Source organism: Zonotrichia leucophrys, unplaced genomic scaffold, assembly GCF_028769735.1.
Source record: "Zonotrichia leucophrys gambelii isolate GWCS_2022_RI unplaced genomic scaffold, RI_Zleu_2.0 Scaffold_430_43188, whole genome shotgun sequence".
Classification (NCBI taxonomy): domain Eukaryota; kingdom Metazoa; phylum Chordata; class Aves; order Passeriformes; family Passerellidae; genus Zonotrichia; species Zonotrichia leucophrys.
Window position 1 is genome coordinate 19,787 of NW_026992635.1, and position 23,402 is coordinate 43,188.

At 62.2% G+C, this 23,402-nt stretch overlaps 2 protein-coding genes across 2 annotated transcripts; both read right to left on the reverse strand.

Annotated features, from left to right (window-relative positions):
• Window positions 1–401: 401 nt before the first annotated feature.
• Window positions 402–17,503, reverse strand: DCAF15 (DDB1 and CUL4 associated factor 15). The gene is given in 14 exon segments (XM_064701237.1): window positions 402–486; window positions 1,508–1,623; window positions 3,699–3,803; window positions 4,156–4,241; window positions 5,959–6,087; window positions 7,662–7,759; window positions 8,969–9,358; window positions 9,361–9,411; window positions 10,603–10,776; window positions 13,166–13,302; window positions 13,382–13,488; window positions 14,449–14,584; window positions 15,314–15,411; window positions 17,366–17,503. Coding segments are annotated over 14 exon segments (1,812 nt in total). The 5' UTR covers window positions 17,495–17,503; the 3' UTR covers window positions 402–430.
• Window positions 17,504–17,850: 347 nt separating this feature from the next.
• On the reverse strand, window positions 17,851–23,177 carry LOC135441693 (coiled-coil and C2 domain-containing protein 1A-like; the record flags this gene model as incomplete). Its single annotated transcript, XM_064701238.1, has 7 exons — window positions 17,851–18,353; window positions 18,462–18,509; window positions 19,903–19,979; window positions 20,900–21,008; window positions 21,095–21,158; window positions 22,214–22,266; window positions 22,977–23,177. Coding segments are annotated over 7 exons (573 nt in total), but the record flags the coding sequence as incomplete, so codon positions are not given.
• Between the last annotated feature and the right edge of the window lie 225 nt (window positions 23,178–23,402).

The following is a 23,402-nucleotide window of genomic DNA, read 5'->3' on the forward strand; positions in this document are numbered from 1 at the left end:
GGATGTGCCAAGGGTGTCCCAGGTGTCACCAGGTGTGTCCCAGGTACCCCCAGGTGTGACAGGGGTGTTCCCAGGTACCCCCAGGGATGTCCCAGGTGATGTCTCAGCTGTCCCCAGGTGTCACAGGGATGTTCCAGATGGGTCCCAGGTACCACCAGGTGTCCCCAGGTGTGCCAGGGGTGTCCCCAGGTACCCCCAGCAATGTCCCAGATGTGACCCAGGTGTCCCCAGGGATGTCCCAGGTGTGTCCCAGCACGATCCAGGTGTTGTCCATGCTGTCCCCAGGTGTCCCCAGGTGATGTCCCAGGGCTCCCAGGTGTCCATGCTGTCCCCGGTGTCACAGCACGATCCAGGTGTTGTCCATGTTGTCCCCAGGTGTCCCCAGGTGATGTCCCAGGGCTCCCAGGTGTCCCCAGGTGTGTCCCCGGTGTCACAGCACGATCCAGGTGTAGCGCTCGTTGTCAGCCAGAACCTTCAGGGAACAGCCTGGGCAGGGGGAAAGCAGCGATGGGGAGGGGGCACAGAGACCCCAAAAACCCCCCAAAACCCCCCAAACCCCCCCAAAGCCCCCCTAGACCCCCACCCAACCCATCCAGGCTCCCCTCAACCCCATCAGGACCCCCCCAAGCACCTCCAGGACCCCCCAAAAACCCACCCAGACCCCCCTCAGGACCCCCTAAACCCCTCCAGGACCCCCTCAGGACCCCCCTAAACATCACCAGGAACCCCCAAATCCCCCCAAAGCCCCCCAGGATCCCCCCCAAACTCTTCCAGGACCCCACCCCAACCCATCCAGGACCCCACCATGCCCCACCTTGATCCCTCCAGGAGCCCCCAGACCCCTCCAGGACCCCCCAAATTCCTTCAAGACCCCCACCCAACCCATCCATTCCTCCCCCAAACCCCCCCAGGACCCCCCAAACCCCCCAAAAGCCCCCCCGAGCCCCCCCTGGACCCCCACCCAACCCATCCAGGCTCCCTTCAACCCCATCAGGACCCCCCAAAAACCCACCCAGACCCCCCAAAACCCCACCCAGGACCCCACCATGCCCCCCCTTGATCCCTCCAGGACCCCCCAAATTCCTTCAAGACCCCCACCCAACCCATCCATTCCCCCCCAGACCCCTCCAGGACCCCCCCAAACCCCCCTAGACCCCCACCCAACCCATCCAGGCTCCCCTCAACCCCATCAGGACCCCCCAAAAACCCACCCAGACCCCCAAAACCCCATCCAGGACCCCACCATGCCCCTCCTTGATCCCTCCAGGACCCCCCAAATTCCTTCAAGACCCCCACCCAACCCATCCATTCCCCCCCAAACCCCTCCAGGACCCCCCCAAACCCCCCCTAGACCCCCACCCAACCCATCCAGGCTCCCCTCAACCCCATCAGGACCCCCCAAGCACCTCCAGGACCCCCCAAAAACCCACCCAGACCCCCCCCAAACCCCTCCAGGAACCCCCCAAAGCCCCCCAGGATCCCCCCATTCCCCCCAGAAGCCCCCCACCCTTGTGCAGGGCCTCGTTGGTCATCCTGTGCACGCCCCGGCCGGGGGCCTCGGGCACGAGCCAGCGCATGACGGTGTCAACGCAGCCCTTGCGGTACGAGCTCCACACGCTGCCACTGGAAATGGGGCTGGGGTCACCCTGGGACCCCCCCGAGGGACCCCAGACCCAAAACATCCCCTCAGATCCCCCCAAACCCCCCCAGCGCATGACGGTGTCAACGCAGCCCTTGCGGTACGAGCTCCACACGCTGCCGCTGGAAATGGGGCTGGGGTCACCCTCAGAGAGACCCCAGACCCAAAACATCCCCCTCAGATCCCACAGGGGGACCCCAGACCCAAAACATCCCCCTCAGATCCCACAGAGATCCCCCAGACCCCCCCACGCAGCCCTTGCGGTACGAGCTCCACACGCTGCCGCTGCAATTGGGGAAATTGGGGCTGGGGGCACCCTCAGAGAGACCCCAGACCCAAAACATCCCCCTCAGACCCCACAGAGGGACCCCAGACCCAAAACATCCCCCTCAGACCCCCCTGATCCCACAGAGACCCCCCAGAACCCCCCCAGTGTCCACACAGCCCTTGCAATAGGAGCTCCACACGTTGCCATTGAAATGGGGGAAATTGGGGGCTGGGGGCACCCCCAAACCTCCCTTAGGGACCCCAGACCCAAAACATCCCCCCCAGACCCCCCAGAGAGACCCCAGACCCCCCCAGAGAGACCCCAGACCCAAAACATCCCCTTCAGACCCCCTGACCCCACAGAGACCCCCCAGCAGCCTTTGCAGTATGAGCTCCACACGCTGCCACTGAAATGGGGGAAATTGGGGCTGGGGGCACCCTGGGACCCCCAGAAACATCCCCAAACCTCCCTGAGAGACCCCAGACCCAAAACATCCCCCTCAGATCCCCCTGATCCCATAGAGACCCCCCAGAGCCCCCCAGCCCATGACAGTGTCCCCACACAGCCTTTGCAACAGGAGCTCCACACGCTGCCATTGAAATGGGGGGAATTGGGGCTGGGGTCACCCTCAGAGAGACCCCAGACCCAAAACATCCCCCTCAGATCCCCCCAAACCCCCCCAGTGCATGACGGTGTCCCCACACAGCCCTTGCAATAGGAGCTCCACACGCTGCCATTGAAATGGGGGAAATTGGGGCTGGGGGCACCCCCAAACCTCCCTTAGGGACCCCAGACCCAAAACATCCCCCTCAGATCCCACAGAGGGACCCCAGACCCCTCAGACCTCCCCAGAGAGACCCCAGACCCCCCAAACCCCCTCCCCTTGCAATAGGAGCTCCACACGCTGCCATTGAAATGGGGGGAAATTGGGGGGCTGGGGGCACCCCGAGACCCCCAGAAACATCCCCAAACCTCCCTGAGAGACCCCAGACCCTCCGGAGGGACCCCAGACCCAAAACATCCCCCTCAGACCCCCCTGATCCCACAGAGACCCCCCAGACCCCCCAGTGCCCACACAGCCTTTGTGATAGGAACTCCACACATTGCCACTAAAATGGGGGAAATTGGGGCTGGGGGCATCCTGAGACCCCCAGAAACATCCCCAAACCTCCCTGAGAGACCCCAGACCCTCCTGAAGGACCCCAGACCCAAAACATCCCCCTCAGATCCCACAGAGGGACCCCAGACCCCCCAAACCCCCCCAGCAGCCCTTGTGATAGGAGCTCCACACGCTGCCACTAAAATGGGGGGGAATTGGGGCTGGGGGCACCCTGAGACCCCCAGAAACATCCCCAAACCCCCCTGAGAGACCCCAGACCCTCCTGATCCTCCACAGTGACCCCCAGACCCAAAACATCCCCGTCAGACCCCTCAGATCCCACAGAGACCCCCCAGACACCCCCCAGTGCCCACACAGCCCTTGCAATACGAGCTCCACACGCTGCCATTGAAATGGGGGAAATTGGGGCTGGGGGCACCCTCAGAGACCCCAGACCCAAAACATCCCCCTTCAGACCCCCCCAGAGAGACCCCAGACCCCCCAAACCCCCCCACAGCCCTTGCGATAGGAGCTCCACACGCTGCCATTGAAATGGGGGAAATTGGGGCTGGGGGCACCCTGAGACCCCCAGAAACATCCCCAAACCCCCTGAGAGACCCCAGACCCCCCTCCCGGAGGGACCCCAGACCCTCCGGAGGGACCCCAGCCCCCCCCAGCCCCCTCCCCAGTACCTGGTCTGCCCCTGCACCTCCGTGAGCTCCCCCACGCCCACCGTGCTGAAGGCGCCGCTGCTGAGATCCCACGAGACCTTGAGGCTGGTGTGGTGGGGCCGGGGGCTGCAGGGGGGGATCAGCACCCCAAAAACGCCAAAAACACCCCAAAAACCCACCCAGACCCCCCTGGGATACCCCAAAATACACCCTGACCCCCTGGGATACCCCAAAAACCCCCAAAACCCCCTCAGACCTCCATGAGACCCCCCAAAAACCCCCCAAGAACCCACCCAGACCCCCACAGGGTACCCCAAAATCCCCTCAGACCCCCATGAGACCCCCAGGGATACCCCAAAAACCCCCTCAGACCCCCATGGGACCCCCCAGAATACCCTCAGGGACCCCCAAACCCCCCTAAAAACCCCTCAAGGACCCCCCAAAGCCCCCCCTGGCCCCCCAATGTCCCCCCTCTCACCGCAGCTGCCCCTCGTGCTCGGGGCAGGGGAAGGCCAGCAGCAGCAGCCCGATGTTGATCAGCACCTGGTTGGTCTCAGGGCACACCTGGGGGGTTTAAAATGGGTCTGGGGGCTCCCATGAGGGTCTGGGGGTGTTTTTGGGGGATTTCATGGGGGTCTGGGGGTGTTTTTGGGGGGTTTTTGGGGGGTTGATCAGCACCTGGTTGGTCTCAGGGCACACCTGGGGGGTTTAAAATGGGTCTGGGGGCTCCCATGGAGGTCTGGGTGAGTCCTGGGGTGTTTTTGGGGTGTTTCGTGGGGGTCTGGGGGGGTTTTTGGGGGTGGTTTTGGGGGCTTGATCAGCACCTGGTTGGTCTCAGGACACACCTGGGGGGACATGGGGGGTTTTGGGGTACACTTGGGGGTCTGGGTGGGGTTTTGGGGTATCCCATGGGGGTCTGGGTGGTCCCAGGGGTTTCTGGATGATCTGAGTGATCTGGGGGATGTCTCTGGTGGTCCCTGTGTGATCTGGGGTCTCTCAGGGTGTCCCAGGGTGGTCTCAGGGGTCTCTGGGGGGGTCCCTGAGTCTCTCAGGGCATCCCTGAGGTCTCTGGGTCTCTCAGGGGTCCCTGGATGATCTGGGGGGCTCTCTGGGGGTCTCTGTGTGGTCTGGGGGTCCCTGTGTGTCCCTGGGTATCCCTGGTGGTCCCTGTGTGATCTGGGGGGGTCTCTGTGTGATCTGGGGTGCCCCCGGGGGTCTCTGTGTGATTTGGGGGGGTCCCTGTGTAATTTGGGGTGCCCCCGGGGGTCTCTGTGTGATTTGGGGGGGTCTCTGTGTAATTTGGGGTGCCCCCGGGGGTCCCTGGTTCTCTCAGGGTGTCCCCGGGGGTCCCTGTGTGATCTGGGGGTGTCCCTGTGTAATTTGGGGCGCCCCCGGTGGTCTCTGTGTAATTTGGGTGCCCCCGGGGGTCTCTGTGTGATCTGGGGGGGTCCCTGTGTGATTTGGGGGGTCCCTGGGTGTCCCTGGATGATGTGGGGGGCTCTCAGGGTGTCCCCGGGGGTCCCTGTGTGATTTGGGGAGCCCCCGGGGGTCCCTGTGTAATTTGGGGGGGTCTCTGTATGATTTGGGGTGCTCCCTGTGTAATTGGGGCGCCCCCGGGGGTCTCTGTGTGATTTGGGTGCCCCCGGGGGTCTCTGTGTGATTTGGGGTGTCCCCGGGGGTCTCTGTGTAATTTGGGGTGCCCCCGGGGGTCCCTGTGTAATTGGGGCGCCCCCGGGGGTCCCTGTGTAATTTGGGGTGTCCCTGGGGGTCCCTGGTGGTCTCTGTGTGATTTGGGGTGCCCCCGGGGGTCTCTGTGTGATTTGGGGTGTCCCCGGGGGTCCCTGTGTAATTTAGGGTGCCCCCGGGGTTCCCTGTGTAATTTGGGGCGCCCCCGGGGGTCTCTGTGTGATTTGGGGGGGGTCCCTGTGTGATCTGGGGGGTCCCTGTGTAATTTGGGTGCCCCCGGGGGTCTCTCTCTGTGTAATTTGGGGCGCCCCCGGGGGTCCCTGTGTGATCTGGGTGCCCCCGGGGGTCCCTGGTGCTCCCTGTGTGATTGGGGCGCCCCCGGGGTTTCCTGTGTAATTTGGGGCGCCCCCGGGGGTCTCTGTGTAATTTGGGTGCCCCTGGTGGTCTCTGTGTAATTTGGGTGCCCCCGGGGTCTCTGTGTAATTTGGGGCGCCCCCGGGGGTCTCTCTCTGTGTAATTTGGGGGGGTCCCTGTGTGATCTGGGGGGTCCCTGTGTAATTGGGGCGCCCCCGGGGGTCCCGCGCCCCCCGCCCACCTCCAGGATGACGACGTCGTAGTCGCTGAAGGAGCAGAACTGGCGCCCCCAGGCGGCGTCGCGCCGAATCACCTCGCTGATCACGTACTCGAAGTCCAGGCTCAGCTGCTCCACGGCCAGCACCTGCCCCTGGGGGGGGAAATGGGGGTCAGGGGTCCCCAAAAGGGGGATTTGGGGGTACCGGGGGGGGTCTGGGGGTCCCGGGGGGTAACGGGGGGTCAGTGCCCCCAAATCCCGGCCAAGCACCCCCAAAATCTCTGCCCTAAAATCCCCAAAACAAGTCCCAAATCCCCAAAATCAGCCCCAAATCCCAGCCACTCACCCCAAAATCTCTGCCCTAAAATCCCTAAATTCAGCCCCAAATCCCAGCCAAGCACCCCAAAATCTCTGCCCTAAAATCCTTAAAAAGAGCCCCAAAACCTGTCCCTAAAATCCCCCTAAAATCCCCAAAACGAGTCCCAAATCCCAGCCAGTCACCCCAAAATCTCTGCCCTAAATCCCTGAAATGAGTCCCAAATTCTGCCCTAAAATCCCTAAATTGAGCCCCAAATCCCAGCCAATCACCCCAAAATCTCTGCGCCTAAAATCCCCAAAATTGCCCCAAATCCCAGCCAGTCACCCCAAAATCTGTCCCTAAAATCCCCAAAAAGAGCCCTAAAATCTGTTTCTAAAATCCCCCTAAAATCTCCAAAATGAGCCCCAAATCCCCAAAACCATCCCCAACTCCCTGCTCCAAAACTGCCCCAAATCCCAGCCAGTCACCCCAAAATCAGCCCCAAATCCCTGCCCTAAAATCCCCAAAATCAGCCCCAAATCCCAGCCACTCACCCCAAAATCTCTGCACCTAAAATCCCCAAAAAGAGCCCCCAAAATCTGTTTCTAAAATTCCCCCAAAATCCCCAAAATCAGCCCCAAATCCCAGCCAGTCACCCCAAAATCAGCCCCAAATCCCAGCCAGTCACCCCAAAATCTCTGCACCTAAAATCCCCAAAAAGAGCCCTAAAATCTGTTCCTAAAATTCCCCCAAAATCCCCAAAATCAGCCCCAAATCCCAGCCACTCACCCCAAAATCAGCCCCAAATCCCAGCCACTCACCCCAAAACCTCTGCTCCTAAAATCCCCAAAATCAGCCCCAAAATCTGTCCCTAAAATCCCCCTAAAATCAGCCCCAAATCCCAGCCAGTCACCCCAAAATCTCTACCCCTAAAATCTCCCCAAAATCAGCCCCAAATCCCCAAAATCAGCCCCAAATCCCAGCCACTCACCCCAAAACCTCTGCTCCTAAAATCCCCAAAATCAGCCCCAAATCCCTGCCCTAAAATCCCCAAATCCCAGCCAGTCACCCCAAAATCCCTGCCCTAAAATCCCCAAAAAGAGCCCCAAAATCTGTTTCTAAAATCCCCCTAAAATCCCCAAAATCAGCCCCCAATCCCAGCCAGTCACCCCAAAATCTCTACCCCTAAAATCTCCCCAAAATCAGCCCCAAATCCCCAAAATCAGCCCCAAATCCCAGCCAGTCACCCCAAAATCAGCCCCAAATCCCAGCCAGTCACCCCAAATCCCTGCCCTAAAATCCCCAAAACCATCCCCAGAGGGGGGTCCTGGGGGTCTCTGTGGTTCCCTGGGGGTCGTGGGGGGTCCCCGGGGTTCCCTGGGGGTCCCTGGGGGTCCCGGGGGTCTCAGGGGGGGTCCCGGGGTCCCACCTGTGCCGGGGCCGTGTCGGGGTCGCGCAGGGGCCGCAGGCTGCGCCCGCTCAGGTCGGTCACCACGAAGGGCAGCGAGATCTTGTCGTCCTCCAAATCTGGGGAGGGGGCACCAGGGGGGGGGGTCAGGGGGGGGGATTGGGGGGTGGGGTCTCACCTGGGGGGTCAGGGGGGGGCATCCCAAATAGGGGAACCCCAAAATTTCCACCCCAAAAAAACCCCGAGTTGTTATCAGGGAAGGAACCCCCAGCTCAGGGCTTCCAATAGAGTCTGGGGTCCCAATAGAGTCTGGGGTCCCAATTTGGGTTGGGGTCTCCCCAAGGGTTGGGGTCTCCCCCGGGCAGTTCAGGGGTCCCAATTTGGGTTGGGGTCTCCCCTGGGCAGTTTGGGGCTCTCAGGGGGTCCCAATTTGGGTTGGGGTCTCCCCTGGCCAGTTTGGGGCTCTCAGGGGGTCCCAATTTGGGTTGGGGTCTCACCTGGACAGTCCGGGGGTCCCAATTTGGGTTGGGGTCTCCCTGGGCAGTTCAGGGGTCCCAATTTGGGTTGGGGTCTCCCCTGGGCAGTTCGGGGGTCTCAGGGGGTCCCAATTTGGGTTGGGGTCTCCCCTGGGCAGTTTGGGGGTCTCAGGGGGTCCCAATTTGGGCTGGGGTCTCCCCAAGGGGTTGGGGTCTCCCCGGGCAGTTCAGGGGTCCCAATTTGGGTTGGGGTCTCAGGGGGTCCCAATTTGGGTTGGGGTCTCCCCTGGGCAGTCCGGGGGTCCCAATTTGGGTTGGGGTCTCAGGAGGTCCCAATTTGGGTTGGGGTCTCCCCTGGGGGGTTTGGGGCTCTCAGGGGGTCCCAATTTGGGTTGGGGTCTCCCCAAGGGTTGGGGTCTCCCTGGGCAGTCCGGGGGTCCCAATTTGGGTTGGGGTCTCAGGAGGTCCCAATTTGGGTTGGGGTCTCCCCTGGGGGTTTGGGGCTCTCAGGGGGTCCCAATTTGGGTTGGGGTCTCCCCAAGGGTTGGGGTCTCCCCCGCGCAGTCCGGGGTCCCAATTTGGGTTGGGGTCTCCCAAGGGTTGGGGTCTCCCCAGGCAGTCCGGGGGTCCCAATTTGGGTTGGGGTCTCCCCTGGGCAGTTTGGGGGTCCCAATTTGGGTTGGGGTCTCCCCAAGGGTTGGGGTCTCCCCTGGGCAGTTCGGGGGTCCCAATTTGGGTTGGGGTCTCCCCAAGGGTTGGGATCTCCCTGGGCAGTTCGGGGCTCTCAGGGGGTCCCAATTTGGGTTGGGGTCTCAGGGTTCCCAATTTGGGTTGGGGTCTCCCCCCACTCACCCGCGGTGGTCTCGCCCGGCTCCAGCACGTAGCACAGCTTGGTGTAGTTGACATAGCCGGGCTCGGGGGGGGGCTGGGCTGGGGAGGGGTCTCCGGGGGGGCTCCCAGCTATTGTGGGGAGGGGTCCGGAGGGGGAGGGTGGGGAGGGGTCCCCGCCCGGGCTCTGGGACCCCCCGGACCCCCCCTCATTTCCCTGAGCCCTGCGGAACAGATCGGCCACGAACTCCTTGGCTTTGGTCACTGCCAGCGATGGCGGCGGATTTGGGGAGGGGGCTGCGGCTTTGGGGGGGCCCTGGGGGGGTTGGGAGGGTGGGGGGGAGACCCCAGACCCCTCCAGCCCCTCCTGGGGGGGCTGCTGTTGTTGTGGGGGGGGGGGGGGGGGGAGCAGGGAGGTTCTGGAAGGTTCCGGCGTCTGTAGAGAATCTGCTGGGAGCTGCTGTCGCCTGTGGGGGGAAAACTGGGGGGTCAGGGGGGAAATTGGGGGGTCCCGGGGGGGGTTTGGGGGGTCCCAGAGGGATTTTAGGGGGTCCCGGGGGGATTTGGTGGATTTTGGGGGGTCCTGGGGGGTTTGGGGGGTCCCAGGGGGTTTTGGGGGGTCCCGGGGGGATTTGGGGGGTCCCAGAGGGATTTTGGGGGGTCCCAGGGGGATTTGGGGGATTTTGGGGGGGATTTTGGGGGGTCCCATGGGGGTTTGGGGAGTTTTGGGGGGTCCCATGGGGGTTTGGGGAGTTTTGGGGGGAAAATTGGGGGGTCCCAGGGGGGTTTTGGAGGGTCTTGGGGAATTTTGGGGGGGGATTTTGGGGTTCCATGGGGGTTTGGAGAGTTTTGGGGGGGAAAATTGGGAGGTCCCATGGGGTTTGGGGGGGTCCCAGGGGGTATCAGGAGGATCCCAGGGGGTTTCAGGGGGTCCCAGGGCTCCCATTGGGTCAGGGGCTTTGGGGGGTCCCAGGGTGGATCAGGGGGTCCCAGGGGATCCATTGGGTCAGGGGGGTTTTGGGGGATCCCTGGGTGGATCAGGGGGGTTTTGGGGGTGTCCCAGGGGGTTTCGGGGTGCCCCATGTTACCCGCGGGGTGCACAGCAATGGCGCAGGGGGTGTTGGGGGGTTTTGGGGTGCCCCAGGGGGTTTCGGGGGTCCCCATTTTACCCGCGGGGTGCACGGCGATGGCGCAGGGGGTGTTGGGGTGCCCCAGGGGTTTCGGGGTGCCCACCATACCCGCGGGGTGCACGGCGATGGCGCAGGGGGTGTTGGGGGGTTTTGGGGTGCCCCAGGGGTGCCACCATACCCGCGGGGTGCACGGCGATGGCGCAGGGGGGTCCCAGGGGCTCCCATTGGGTCAGGGGGGTGTCAGGGTGACTCAGGGGGTTTTGGGGGGTCCCGGGGGGTTTTGGGGGTCCCCATTTTACCCGCGGGGTGCACGGCGATGGCGCAGGGGGGTCCCAGGGGCTCCCATTGGGTCAGGGGGCTTTGGGGGATCCCTGGGTGGATCAGGGGGTTTTGGGGTCCCAGAGGGTTTTGGGGTGCCCCATTTTACCCGCGGGGTGCACGGCGATGGCGCAGGGGGTCCCAGGGGGTTTTGGGGGATCCCTGGGTGGATCAGGGGGTTTTGGGGTGTCCCAGGGGTCCCCATTTTACCCGCGGGGTGCACGGCGATGGCGCAGGCCACCAGGGAGAAGCTGGTGTTGAGCAGCACCACGTGGTCCTTGCGCAGCTGGAAGGCGGGCTGGAAGGTGGGGAAGGGGTACACCACCTGGAACTTGGTGTGCAGCAGGAAACCGTGGCGCAGGCACGCGGGGCTGGGGGCTTCGCCTGCGGGGGGGCACGGGGTCAGGGGGGGCGGGGGACCCCAAAAATCCCACCCCAAAAACACCCCGAGGTCACTGGAGCAAAGGAACCCCGAGGAGCAAGGGAATCACGAGTTCGGGGTTCAGGGGTCTCTCGTGGGTCTGGGGTCTCAGGGATGGGTCTGGGGTCTCAGGGGTGGGTCTGGGGTCTCAATAACAGGGTTGGGGTCTCACCTGGGGGGGGTTATGGGGTCAGGGGGGGCGGGAGACCCCAAAACTCCCACCCCAAAATAACCCCGAGGTCACTGGAGCAAGGGAACCCCGAGGTCATTGGAGCGAGGGAACCCCGAGGTCATTGGAGCATGGGAACCCCCAAATTTGGGTTCATGGGGGCTCAGGGGTCTCTGGTGGGTCTGGGGTCTCACCTGGGGGGGTTATGGGGTCAGGGGGGGCGGGGGACCCCAAAAAACCCACCCCAAAAAAACCCCGAGGTCATTGGAGCAAGGGAACCCAAGGTCATTGGAGCAAGGGAATCACGAGACCATTGGAGCAAGGGAATCACGAGTTTGGGGTTCATGGGGGGCTCATGGGGGTTCATGGGGGTTCATGGGGGCTCAGGGTCTCTCAGGGTCTGGGGTCTCACCTAGGGGGTTTATGGGGTCAGGGGCTCAGGGGACCCCAAAAACCCACCCCAAAAACACCCCGAGGTCATTGGAGCAAAGGAACCCCAAGGTCATTGGAGCACGGGAACCCCCCAAGTTTGGCGTTCATGGGAGGCTCAAGGAGGGCTCAGGGTCTCTGGTGGGTCTGGGGTCTCAACAACAGGGTTGGGGTCTCACCTGGGGTGGGTTATGGGGTCAGGGGGAGCGGGGGACCCCAAAACACCCACCCCAAAAACACCCCGAGGTCACTGGAGCAAGGGGACCCCGAGGTCATTGGAGCAAAGGAACCCCAAGGTCACTGGAGCAAGGGAATCACGAGTTTGGGGTTCATGGGGGGTTCATGGGGGGCTCAGGGGTCTCTGGTGGGTCTGGGGTCTCAACAAGGGGTTGGGGTCTCACCTGGGGGGGTTACGGGGTCAGGGGACCCCAAAAAACCCACCCCAAAAACACCCCGAGGTCATTGGAGCAAGGGAATCACGAGTTCAGGGTTCATGGGGGGCTCAGGAGGGGCTCAGGGGAGTCTCAGGGGTCTGGGGTCTCAGGGCTGGGTCTGGGGTCTCACCTGGGGGGGTTATGGGGTCAGGGGGGGCGGGAGACCCCAAAACTCCCACCCCAAAACAACCCCGAGGTCACTGGAGCAAGGGGACCCCCAAGCTTGGGTTCATGGGGGTTCATGGGGGGTTTAGGGGAGTCTCAGGGTCAGGGGTCTCAGGGATGGGTCTGGGGTCTCACCTGGGGTGGTTATGGGGTCAGGAGGGTGGAGGACCCCAAAACTGCCACCCCAAAATAACCCTGAGGTCATTGGAGCAAGGGAATCACGAGTTTGGGGTTCATGGGGGCTCATGGGTGGGGTCTCAGGGCTGGGTCTGGGGTCTCACCTGGGGTGGGTTATGGGGTCAGGGGGCAGAGGACCCCAAAAAACCCACCCCAAAATAACCCCGAGGTCATTGGAGCAAGGGGACCCCGAGGTCATTGGAGCAAGGGAATCACGAGTTTGGGGTTCATGGGGGGCTCAGGGGTCTCTCATGGGTCTGGGGTCTCAGGGGTGGGTCTGGGGTCTCACCTGTGGGTTATGGGGTCAGGGGACCCCAAAAAACCCACCCCGAAATAACCCCGAGGTCATTGGAGCAAAGGAACCCCAAGGTCATTGGAGCAAGGGGATCATGAGTTTGGGGTTCAGTGGGGGCTCAGGGGTCTCTGGTGGGTCTGGGGTCTCTGGTGGGTCTGGGGTCTGTTTTGGGTCTGGGGTCTCACCGGGGGTCTCCCTGGCCCTCTGGCAGGCCGGGCAGTGCCATGGGGGGCACAGCCATGGTGCTCACATAGATGTCCCAGTGGTTCTCAGGGGGTTTGTTTTGGGTCTGGGGTCCCTCAAGGATCTGGTTTGGGTCTGGGGTCTCAGGGGTGGGTCTGGGGTCTCACCGGGGGTCTCCCTGGCCCTCTGGCAGGCCGGGCAGTGCCGCGGTGGGGGCACAGCCACGGTGCTCACGTAGATGTCCCGGTGGTTCTCAGAGGGGATTTTGGGGGTCTGGGGTCTCTCAGGGGGATTTTGGGGGTCTGGGGTCTCTCAGGGATCTGTTTTGGGTCTGGGGTCTCACCGGGGGTCTCCCTGGCCCTCTGGCAGGCCGGGCAGTGCCGCGGTGGGGGCACAGCCACGGTGCTCACGTAGATGTCCCGGTGGTTCTCAGGGGGGTTTGTTTTGGGTCTGGGGTCTGTTTTGGGTCTGGGGTCTCAGGGGTGGGTCTGGGGTCTCACCGGGGGTCTCCCTGGCCCTCTGGCAGGCCGGGCAGTGCCGTGGTGGTGGCACAGCCACGGTGCTCACGTAGATGTCCCGGTGGTTCTCGTCGCTCATCAGCATCAGGTTCACCTGCAGCCCCGGGGCCGAGCGCGTGCTGGGGACACACGGGGACACAGCTGGCACAGCTGGGCACACCTGGCACAGCTGGCACACCTGGCACAGGTGGCACTCACTTGAAGCCAAAGACGATGACCTTGTCGCTGTCCCCGGGCCACTCGCACACCGTCAGGTAGAGGTCGCTGTAAATCTCCTCGTCCTGGAACAGCCGCACCTGGCGCACCTGGCGGGCACAGGTGGCACCACGGTGGCACCAGGGTGTCCCCAAGGTGTCCCCTGAGGTTTCTGAGGTGTCCCCTGGGGGTTCTGAGTGTCCCCAAGGTGTCTCCAATGTCCCCCCAGGTGTCCCCAAGGTGTCCCCAGGTGGTTCTGGGGTGTCCCCAAAGTGTCCCCAGGTGGTTCTGGGGTGTCCCCAAGGTGTCCCCTGAGGGTTCTGGGGTGTCCCAAGGTGTCCCCTGGGTGTCCCGAGTGTCCCCAAGGTGTCCCCTGAGGGTTCTGGGGTGTCCCCAAGGTGTCCCCTGAGGTTTCTGAGGTGTCCCCAAGGTGTCCCCTGGGGGTTCTGAGTGTCCCCAATGTCCCCCCAGGTGTCCCCAATGTCCCCCCAGGTGTCCCCAATGTCCCCAGGTGTCCCCAAGGTGTCCCCCTTTGTGTCCCCTGGGCATCTCTTGGCTGTCCCAGGTGGTTCTGGGGTGTCCCCAAGGTGTCCCAGGTGGTTCTGGGGTGTCCCCAAGGTGTCCCAGGTGATTCTGAGTGTCCCCAAGGTGTCCCCAGAGGGTTCTGAGTGTCCCCAAGGTGTCCCAGGTGGTTCTGAGTGTCTCCAAGGTGTCCCCTGGGGTTCAGAGTGTCCCCAAGGTGTCCCCAATGTCCCCCTTTGTGTCCCCTGGGCATCTCTTGGCTGTCCCTGGGGGTTCTGGGGTGTCCCCAAGGTGTCCCCAATGTCCCCAGGTGTCACCTCAGTGTCCCTTTGTGTCCCCTGGGCATCTCTTGGCTGTCCCAGGTGGTTCTGGGGTGTCCCCTGAGGGTTCTGAGTGTGCCCATGGTGCCCCCTGAGCGTTCTGGGGTGTCCCCAAGGTGTCCCCTGAGGGTTCTGAGTGTCCCCAAGGTGTCCCCAATGTCCCCCCAGGTGTCCCCAATGTCCCCCCAGGTGTCCCCAAGGTGTCCCCAATGTCCCAGGTGTCCATACCAGGCGCAGCTTGCTGTGCACGTTGAACTCCCACCAGTACAGGTGGTACAGGTAGAAGGAGAAGTCGTCGTCCCCGGAGCTGCTGGTGTAGGACAGAACGTAGCGGCCACACTTGGAGAAACCCAGGAAGATGTGCCTGGGGACAGCAGGGGACAGCAGGGGACAGGGAAGGGACAGAGGGACATGGAGGAGACACCAAAATGGAGGAAAAGGAGGGGACAGATGGACACGAGGGGGACGCCAAGATGGCGACAGGGAGGAGATGAGGGGACACCAAAATGGCGTCAAGGAAGTGACAAAGGGACACAGGGGGGGACACCAGGATGGAGACAGGGAGGGGACATAAAGGACACAGAGGGGACACAAAAAGAGGGACAAGGGGACACCAAAATGGGGCCAGAAAGGTGATGAAGGGACATAGAAAATGGGGGGACACCAAAATGCAGACAGGGAGGGGACAAAGGGACATGAGGGGGACACCAAAATGGGGCCAGAAAGGTGATGAAGGGACACACAAAATGGGAGGACACCAAAATGCAGACAGGGAGGGGACAAATGGACATGGTGGGGACAGGAAGGGGACAAAAAGACATGAAGGAACACCAAGATGAGGACAGGAAAAGGGACAAAATGACACACAAAATGGGGGGACACAGGGAGGGGGACACAGACAATGAGAGTCACCCCAAGGCCCTCATGGAAATGGGGACCCCTGAAAATTTGGGGTCCCCCTTCACAGATTTTGAGGTCCCCCTTCACAGAATTTGGGTTCCCCATCACAGATTTGGGGTCCCCCTTCACAGATTTTGAGGTCCCCCTTCACAGAATTTGGGTTCCCCATCACAGATTTGGGGTCCCCCCTCACCCTGCCCACAGGAACTCCTCATCCACGATGCTCTTGAGGGTGACGCAGACGCGCGGTGGAAGCTTCCGGAACAGGCGGGGGGAAAGCTGCCCGCTGAGCTGGGGGGGGCACGGGATGGGAGGGGTCAGAGACCCCCAAAATGTCCCCACAACACCCCCAAAATCTGCCCCCAACACCCCCAAAATCTGCCCCCAACACCTCCCACACTGAGGGGTGCTGGAGTTGGGGGGTCCCACATTGTCCTCCACAACCCCAAACTCCTCAGAGACTCCCCCCAAACTCCTCAGAAAACGGCTCCAAAACCCTCAGAGACACCCCCGAAAACGTTCAGAAAAACCCCTCCAAATTACAGCTTGCCCTGCACCCCCAAACCCCTCAGAGAGCCCCCTCAAAACCCTCACAGACCCTCCCCAAACCAGGGCTTCCCCCTCACCACTCCTCCAGCTTTGGGACCCTCCATCCCGTCCTCATCCCTTTCAAGACCCCCTCAGGACCCTCTCATCCCCCTCAGGGTCCCCTCAGAGCCCCCCGCCATTTTCCCAACTCGGTGTCCCCTCAGAGCCCCCTCAGGGTGCCCTCATCCCCCTCAGAGCCGCCGCCATGTCCCACCCAGTGTCCCCTCAGAGCCCCCTCAGGGTCCCCTCGTCCCTCTCAGAGCCCCCCGCCATTTTCCCAGCCCAGTGTCCCCTCAGGATCCTCTCATCCCTCTCAGAGCCCCCGCCATGTCCCAGCCTGGTGTCCCCTCAGGATCCCCTCAGGGTCCTCTCATCCCCCTCAGAATCTCCCGCCATGTCCCACCCGGTGTCCCCTCAGAGCCCCCTCAGGGTCCCCTCATCCCTCTCAGGGTTACCTCAGAACCTCCCGACATTTTGCCAGCCCAGTGTCCCCTCAGAGAACCCTCAGAATCCCCCGCCATGTCCCACCCGGTGTCCCCTCAGAGCCCCCTCAGGGTCCCCTCATCCCTCTCAGGGTCCCCTCAGAACCTCCCGACATTTTGCCAGCCCGGTGTCCCCTCAGGATCCCCTCAGGATCCCCTCATCCCCCTCAGGGCCTCCCGCCATGTCCCAGCCCGGTGTCCCCTCAGAGCCCCCTCAGGATCCTCCCATTCCCCTCAGAGCCCACCGCCATTTTCCCAGCCCAGTGCCCCCTCAGGACCCCCTCATCTCCCTCAGGATCCCCTCAGGACCCTTTCAGGATCCTCTCATCCCCCTCAGAGCCCACCGCCACTTTTCCAGCTCGGTGTCCCCTCAGGGTCCCCCTCATACCCCTCATCTCCCTCAAGACCCTCTCATTTCCCTCAAGATCCCCTCAGGACCCTTTCAGGATCCTCCCATTCCCCTCAGGGTCCCCCGCCATTTTCCCAGCCCGGTGTCCCCTCAGGGTCCCCCTCATCCCCCTCAGGATCCCCTCAGGACCCTCTCAGGAACCCCTCACCCCCTCAGGGTCCTCCGCCATTTTCCCAGCTCGGTGCCCCCTCAGGACCCCCTCATCCCCCTCAGGACCCTCTCATCTCCCTCAGGATCCCCTCAGGACCCCCCCATTCCCCTCAGGGTCCCCCGCCATTTTCCCAGCCCGGTGTCCCCTCAGGACCCCCTCATCCCCCTCATCTCCCTCAGGACCCTCTCATTTCCCTCAGGATCCCCTCAGGACCCTCTCAGGATCCCCTCAGGACCCTCAGAGCCCACTGCCATTTTTCCAGCCTGGTGTCCCCTCAGGGTCCCCCTCATCCCCCTCAGAGCCCCCCGCCATGTCCCAGCCCAGTGTCCCCTCACAGCCCCCTCAGAGCCCCTCGCCATTTCCCAGCCCGGTCTCCCCTCAGCCGCCCCCATCCCTCCCTCAGGACCCCCTCACGGCCCCCCCATCCCCCTCAGGGCCCCTCAGAACGCTTTTAGGACCCCCTCAAAGCCCCCCCAGAGCCCCCCGCCATATCTCAGCCCGGTCTCCCCTCAGCCGCCCCCGCCCGGTCCCTCAGGCTCCCCTCACAGACCCCCCCCCCTCACACCCCCCCGCCCCCTTCATTCCCCCAGCGCCCCCTCAGCCCTCGCCGCTCACCCGGACGCGGTCCAGCTGCCTCACGAGGTGCTCCCGGCGGCCTCGGGGTGCAGCCCCGGGCCCTGCTCCCCCCGCCGCCCCCCGTTTCCCCCCGGGGCCGCCCCGCTCCGCTTTCGAGCTCGGCGCCATTTTCCCGGACCGGCCGCTTCCGGCGCGCAGCACGCCGCCGTAACCCCGCCCATACCGCACTCCTATTGGTCGCTGATGCACCGCCCGCGCAGCTCATTGGCTGGATCACCCGTCAATCCCCAGCGCACCCCACCCTCACGAGGCGATACGACCAATAGGAATCCAGCAGCCGCAGCGCGATTGGCTGCTGCTCACGCTCGTCTTTTCTGGCGGGGTTACCATGGAGACAAGACGGCGCGGGGGCGGGGCCGCCGGGCGGGCGTGACCTTTGCCGTGATTGACAACGGGGGCGCGCATCCAAAATGACCAAAACTCGCGTTTTTCCTCTTAAAAACTTTATCTTAATTATAATTTTATAATTAATGATTAGAATTGCTGAGAGCGCCCGGAACAGCCCCTCCCCTACAGGCACTTGGGAGGGATCCGCTTTGGTGGGGGGGGAAACGGGGGAGGGGAGAACAAAGTGCTTGGGGGAGACACGGACCCGGGTGGGGAGGGGTCGGGGTCACCCTGAAATTGGGGAGGGGGTCATAATTACCCTGAAACTTGGGGGGGTTATAATCACCCTAATATTGGGGAGGGGTCGGTGTCACCCTAAAATTGGGGAGGGGTCATAATCACCCTGAAATTTGGGGAGGGGGTCACCCTAAAATTGGGGAGGGGGTTATTAATACCCTGAAATTTGGGGAGGGGTCACCGTCACCTCAAAGTGGGGAGGGGGATGTAGCAGCTCTGTGATTGTCACAGTGGGCACTGGTGGGGAGGGGGGGGGATCCCCAGAGCCCCCCCAAATTGGGGAGGGGTCTCTGAACCCCCCAACCAGAATTGGGGAGGGGTCTCATCCACGGAGTTTCTGGAGCTGGAAGAGAACAGAGCAGTGAGGGAAAGGGGAGGGGGGATTTTTGGGGGGTGGGGAAAAGGATTTTGGGGACCCCCAAATTTGGGGGACCCCCCCGGGGGTCCTCACCTCGCTCTCCACCAGGTTCCGTTTGTACAGAGCCTCCTTGGCCGCCTCCTGGGGAGGGGGCAACAATCAGGGGGGACCCCCAAAAATTACCCCCAAATTGGGGAGGGGAGACCCCCAAAAATGACCCCAAATGGGGAGGGGGGACCCCAAAAATGACCCCAAATGGGGGAGACCCCCAAAAATGACCCCAAAATGGGGGGGGGGGACCCCAAAATGGGGAGGGGGGACCCCCAAAAATGACCCCAAAATGGGGAGGGGAAACCCAAAAAATAACCCCAAAATGGGGGGGGAGACCCCCAAAAATGACCCCAAAATGCAGGAGAAATGAGGGGGGACCCCCCAAAAATGACCCCAAATGGGGAGGGGGACCCCCCAAAAATGACCCCAAAATGGGGAGGGGGGACCCCCAAAAATGACCCCAAAATGGGGAGGGGAGACCCCCAAAAATGACCCCAAATGGGGGGGAAATGAGAGGAGACCCCCAAAAATGACCCCAAAATGGGGGGGGGAGACCCCAAAATCTGCCCCCAAATGGGGAGGGGGGACCCCCCAAAAATGACCCCAAAATGGGGGGGGGGACCCCCAAAAATGACCCCAAATGGGGGAGACCCCCCAGAAATGACCCCAAATGGGGGGAATTTGGGGGAAATCGGGAATTTTTTTGGGGTCACATCAGGAATTGGGAGGGGTCTCAAAGTTTGGGGGTGGTCCAGGATTTTTTTTGGGGTGGGACCCCCAAAATTTGGGGATGTCCAGAATTTTTGGGGTGGAAACACCAAAATTTGGGAACATTTACGACCACCAGAATTTGGGGGTGTCCAGAATTTTTGGGGTGAAACCACCAGAATTTGGGAGATCCCAAAGTTTGGGGGTGGTCCAGGATTTTTTTGGGGTGGGACCCCCAAAATTTGGGGATGTCCAGAATTTTTGGGGTGGAAACACCAAAATTTGGGAACATTTCCGACCCCCAGGATTTTTGGGGTGAAACCACCAGAATTTGGGGGTGTCCAGAATTTTTTGGGGGCAGGAACACCAAAATTTAGGAAGGTCCCAAAGTTTGGGGGTGGTCCAGGATTTTTTTTGGGTGGGACCCCCAGAATTTTTGGGGTGGAAACACCAAAATTTGGGAACATTTGCGACCCCCAGGATTTTTGGGGTGAAACCACCAGAATTTGGGAGATCCCAAAGTTTGGGGGTGCTCCAGGATTTTTTTTGGGGTGGGACCCCCAGAATTTGGGAACATTTCCCAATTTTTTGGGGTGGAAACACCAAAATTTGGGAACATTTCCGACCCCCAGGATATTTTTGGGGTGGAAACACCAAAATTCGGGAACATTTCCGACCCCCAGGATTTTGGGGGCGGGGCCACCCGAAGCTGGGGCGTGTCCCGGACGTGGCCCCGCCCCCTTGGGGCGGGAATTGGGTCTGGGGTCTCACCCACCCTGTCCCCCTGCAGCCCCAGGCGCCGCGCAGCCTCCGTGTAGAGCCTCAGGTGCCGCTCCAGGTGCTCGGCGTACTCTGAAAACACCAAAAAATGGGGTAAAACAGCGGGAAAACGGGAAAAAATCCAAAATTTGGGGATTTTTGGGGTTCAAACCCCAAAAAAACAGGGAAAAATCGGAATTTTGGGGTTCAAACCCCCAAAAGAATGGGATAAAACAGTGGGAAAAAATCAGAATTTTTGGGTTCAACCCCTTCTCACCAGCATATTCTACAAACACCTCCAAAAAAAAGGGATAAATCAGCATGAAAATGGGAAAAAATCAAATTATTGGGGTTCTAACCCCTGTCACTGGTGTAGTCTACAAACCCCCCAAAAAAATGGGATAAAACAGTGGGAAAACGGGAAAAAAAAACGGGAAAAAAACGGGAAAACGGGAAAAAAAAAGGGAAAACAGGAAAAATAGCGGGAAAACGGGAAAAAAACGGGAAAATGGGAAAAAATGGGAAAACGGGAAAAATAGCGGGAAAATGCGAAAAAACTGGGAAAACGGGAAAAAAACAGGAAAACAGGAAAAAGCAGTGGGAAAACAAAACCGGGAAAATGGGAAAAAAAAGGGAAACCGGGAAAAGTAGCAGGAAACCGGGAAAAATGGGAAAACAGGAAAAAAACTGGGAAAAAACAGGGAAAACAGGAAAAATAGCAGGAAAACAGGAAAAAACATGGGAAAATGGGGGAAAAAAAGGGAAAAAAAACGGGAAAACAGGAAAAAAAAAAAGGGGAAACCAGGAAAAAAAAAGCAGGAAAAAAAACGGGAAAACAGGGGAAAAAAAAGCAGGAAAACAGGAAAAAAATAACGGGAAAACAAGAAAAATAACAGGAAAAATAGTGGGAAAACGGGAAAAAAAAAGGGAAAACAGGAAAAATAGCGGGAAAAAAATCAGGAAACCGGGGGAACCGAGGGGATTTTGGATTCTGGGGGTCCCGGCGCCCTCACCCGAGCGGAACCGGGGGTCCCCGCTCTGCAGCCGCGCCCGCAGCCCCCGGATCCGCCCCTGCAGTTCCCGGTGCTGCCGCCGCAGCTCGGGGGGCGCTGCCGGGGCCATCTGGGGAGGGGGGGGCACCGTCAGTGGGGGGGGGAGGGGTCGGGGGAGACCCCAGACCCAATAAACGCCCCCCCCCCCTTCCTCACCTTCCGTTCCAGGCGCTCGCGGTCGAACTGGAGCACGGTGAGGCTGGGCAGGGTGGGGAGGGGGCTGCGGGGGGAGGGGCGTGGGGAGATTGGGGAGGGGTCTCACAGCCCTGGGGAGGGGTCTCAGAGCCCCATTGGGGATATTGGGGAGGGGTCTGGGGGCGTTGGGGATATTGGGGAGGGGTCTGGGAGGGGATTGGGGATATTGGGGAGGGGTCTCAGAGCCTGGGGAGGGGTCTGGGGGCGTTGGGGATATTGGGGAGGGGGCTCACAGCCCCGTTGGGGATATTGGGGAGGGGTCTGGGAAGGGGTTTGGGGCATTGGGGATATTGGGGAGGGGTCTCAGAGCCCTGGGGAGGGGTTTGGGGGTGTTGGGGATATTGGGGAGGGGTCTCAGAGCCTGGGGAGGGGTCTGGGAGCATTTGGGGATATTGGGGAGGGGTCTCAGAGCCCCGTTGGGGATATTGGGGAGGGGTCTGGGGGCGTTGGGGATATTGGGGAGGGGTCTCAGAGCCCTGGGGGGGGGTCTGGGGAGGGGTTTGAGGGTGTTGGGGAGGGGTCTCAGAGCCTGGGGAGGGGTCTGGGAGCGTTGGGGATATTGGGGAGGGGTCTCAGAGCCTGGGGAGGGGTCTGGGGGTGTTAGGGATATTGGGGAGGGGTCTGGGAAGGGATTAGGGATATTGGGGAGGGGTCTCAGAGCCCTGGGGAGGGGTCTGGGGGTGTTGGGGATATTGGGGAGGGGTCTGGGAAGGGCTTTGGGAGCATTTGGGGATATTGGGGAGGGGTCTCACACCCTGGGGAGGCATCTGGGAGTGTTGGGGATATTGGGGAGGGGTCTCAGAGCCCCATTGGGGATATTGGGGAGGGGTCTCCCAGCCTGGGGAGGGGTCTGGGAAAGGGATTTGGGAGCATTGGGGATATTGGGGAGGGGTCTGGGGAGGGGTTGGGGGGTGTTGGGGATATTGGGGAGGGGTCTGGGTGTGTTTGGGATATTGGGGAGGGGTCTCCCAGCCCCATTGGGGATATTGGGGAGGGGTCTGGGTGTGTTTGGGATATTGGGGAGGGGTCTCCCATCCCCGTTGGGGATATTGGGGAGGGGTCTCCCATTCCCGCTCTCACCGCTGGTTCCCGTCCTTGGCCGTGGCCGGGGGGGGTTTGGGGGCCGGGGAGAGCTGGGGGGGGGAGGGGAGAGAGGGGTTAGAGGGGGGGGGGGGGGAATGAACCACCCCCGGGGGGGCCCCCGGGGGGGGGCCCGGGGGTTTTTCCCACCATTTCCCCCGGGGGGGTTTCCCGGGGGGTCCCCGGGGGGTTCCCACCATTTCCCGGGGGGCCCGGGGGGGGGCCGGGGGGGTTTCCAAACCCTTCCCGGGGGGGGCCCCGGGGGGGGCCCAGCCCAAAAACCCCCCGACTCCTGCTGGTTCTCCACCGATCCCCGCTGTTTCCCCCGGGGGGTTTCCCCAAAATTCCCGATAAAAAACCCCGGGAAATTTCCCCGGGGGTTTCCCCACCAAAACCCGGGGGGGGTTTCCCCGGGGGGTTCCCGGTATTTCCCGGTGTTCCCGTTACTCACGGCGGGCTCCGGGGCCGGCTCCAGCCCCCGCTGGGTCCCGGCCCATCCCAGCCCATCCCGATAAATTTCCCGGGCATTCCCGGGTGTTCCCAGCCCCCCCCCCCGGGGATTCCCGGGTGTTCCCACCCATCCCCCGGAATTCCCCCGGGGGTTCCCCCCCTGTTCCCAGCCCATCCCGGTGTGTTCCCCGCCCTTTTTCCCGGGGGTTCCTGGTGTTCCCCATTTTAAATTTCCCGGGGATTCCCCGGGGTTTTCCCAGGCCCCCCCCGGGAATTTTCCCCGGGGTGTTCCCGGGGTTTCCCGGGACTTTACGGCGGGCTCCGGTCCCCTTTTCCCCCCCGCGCCACCGTCCGAGGCGGGTCCAGTCCGGTGCGGCCCCAGCGGCTCCCGGATCCGCACCCACACCTCGAGCAGCGCCCCCGTGCGGCGGGGGGCCGTTTCCCGCGCCCGCGGGGAAAAGGACGGGGGTGGGAAAAAACGGACACACGGACACACGGGGCACACGGACCCCCCCTGGGGCGGGACACACGGACACACGGACACGGGGGGACACACGGACAGCGTGGGACACACGGACACAGGACAAAAGCGGGGGGGGGAACACGAACACGGGCACAGCGGGGGTGGGGACACACAACACCGGAAAACCGTGGGAAAAAACGGGCAGCGTGGGGCACCCCGGACACACGGACACGCGGGGATGGGGACACACAGACACACGGACCAGCGGGGGGGGGG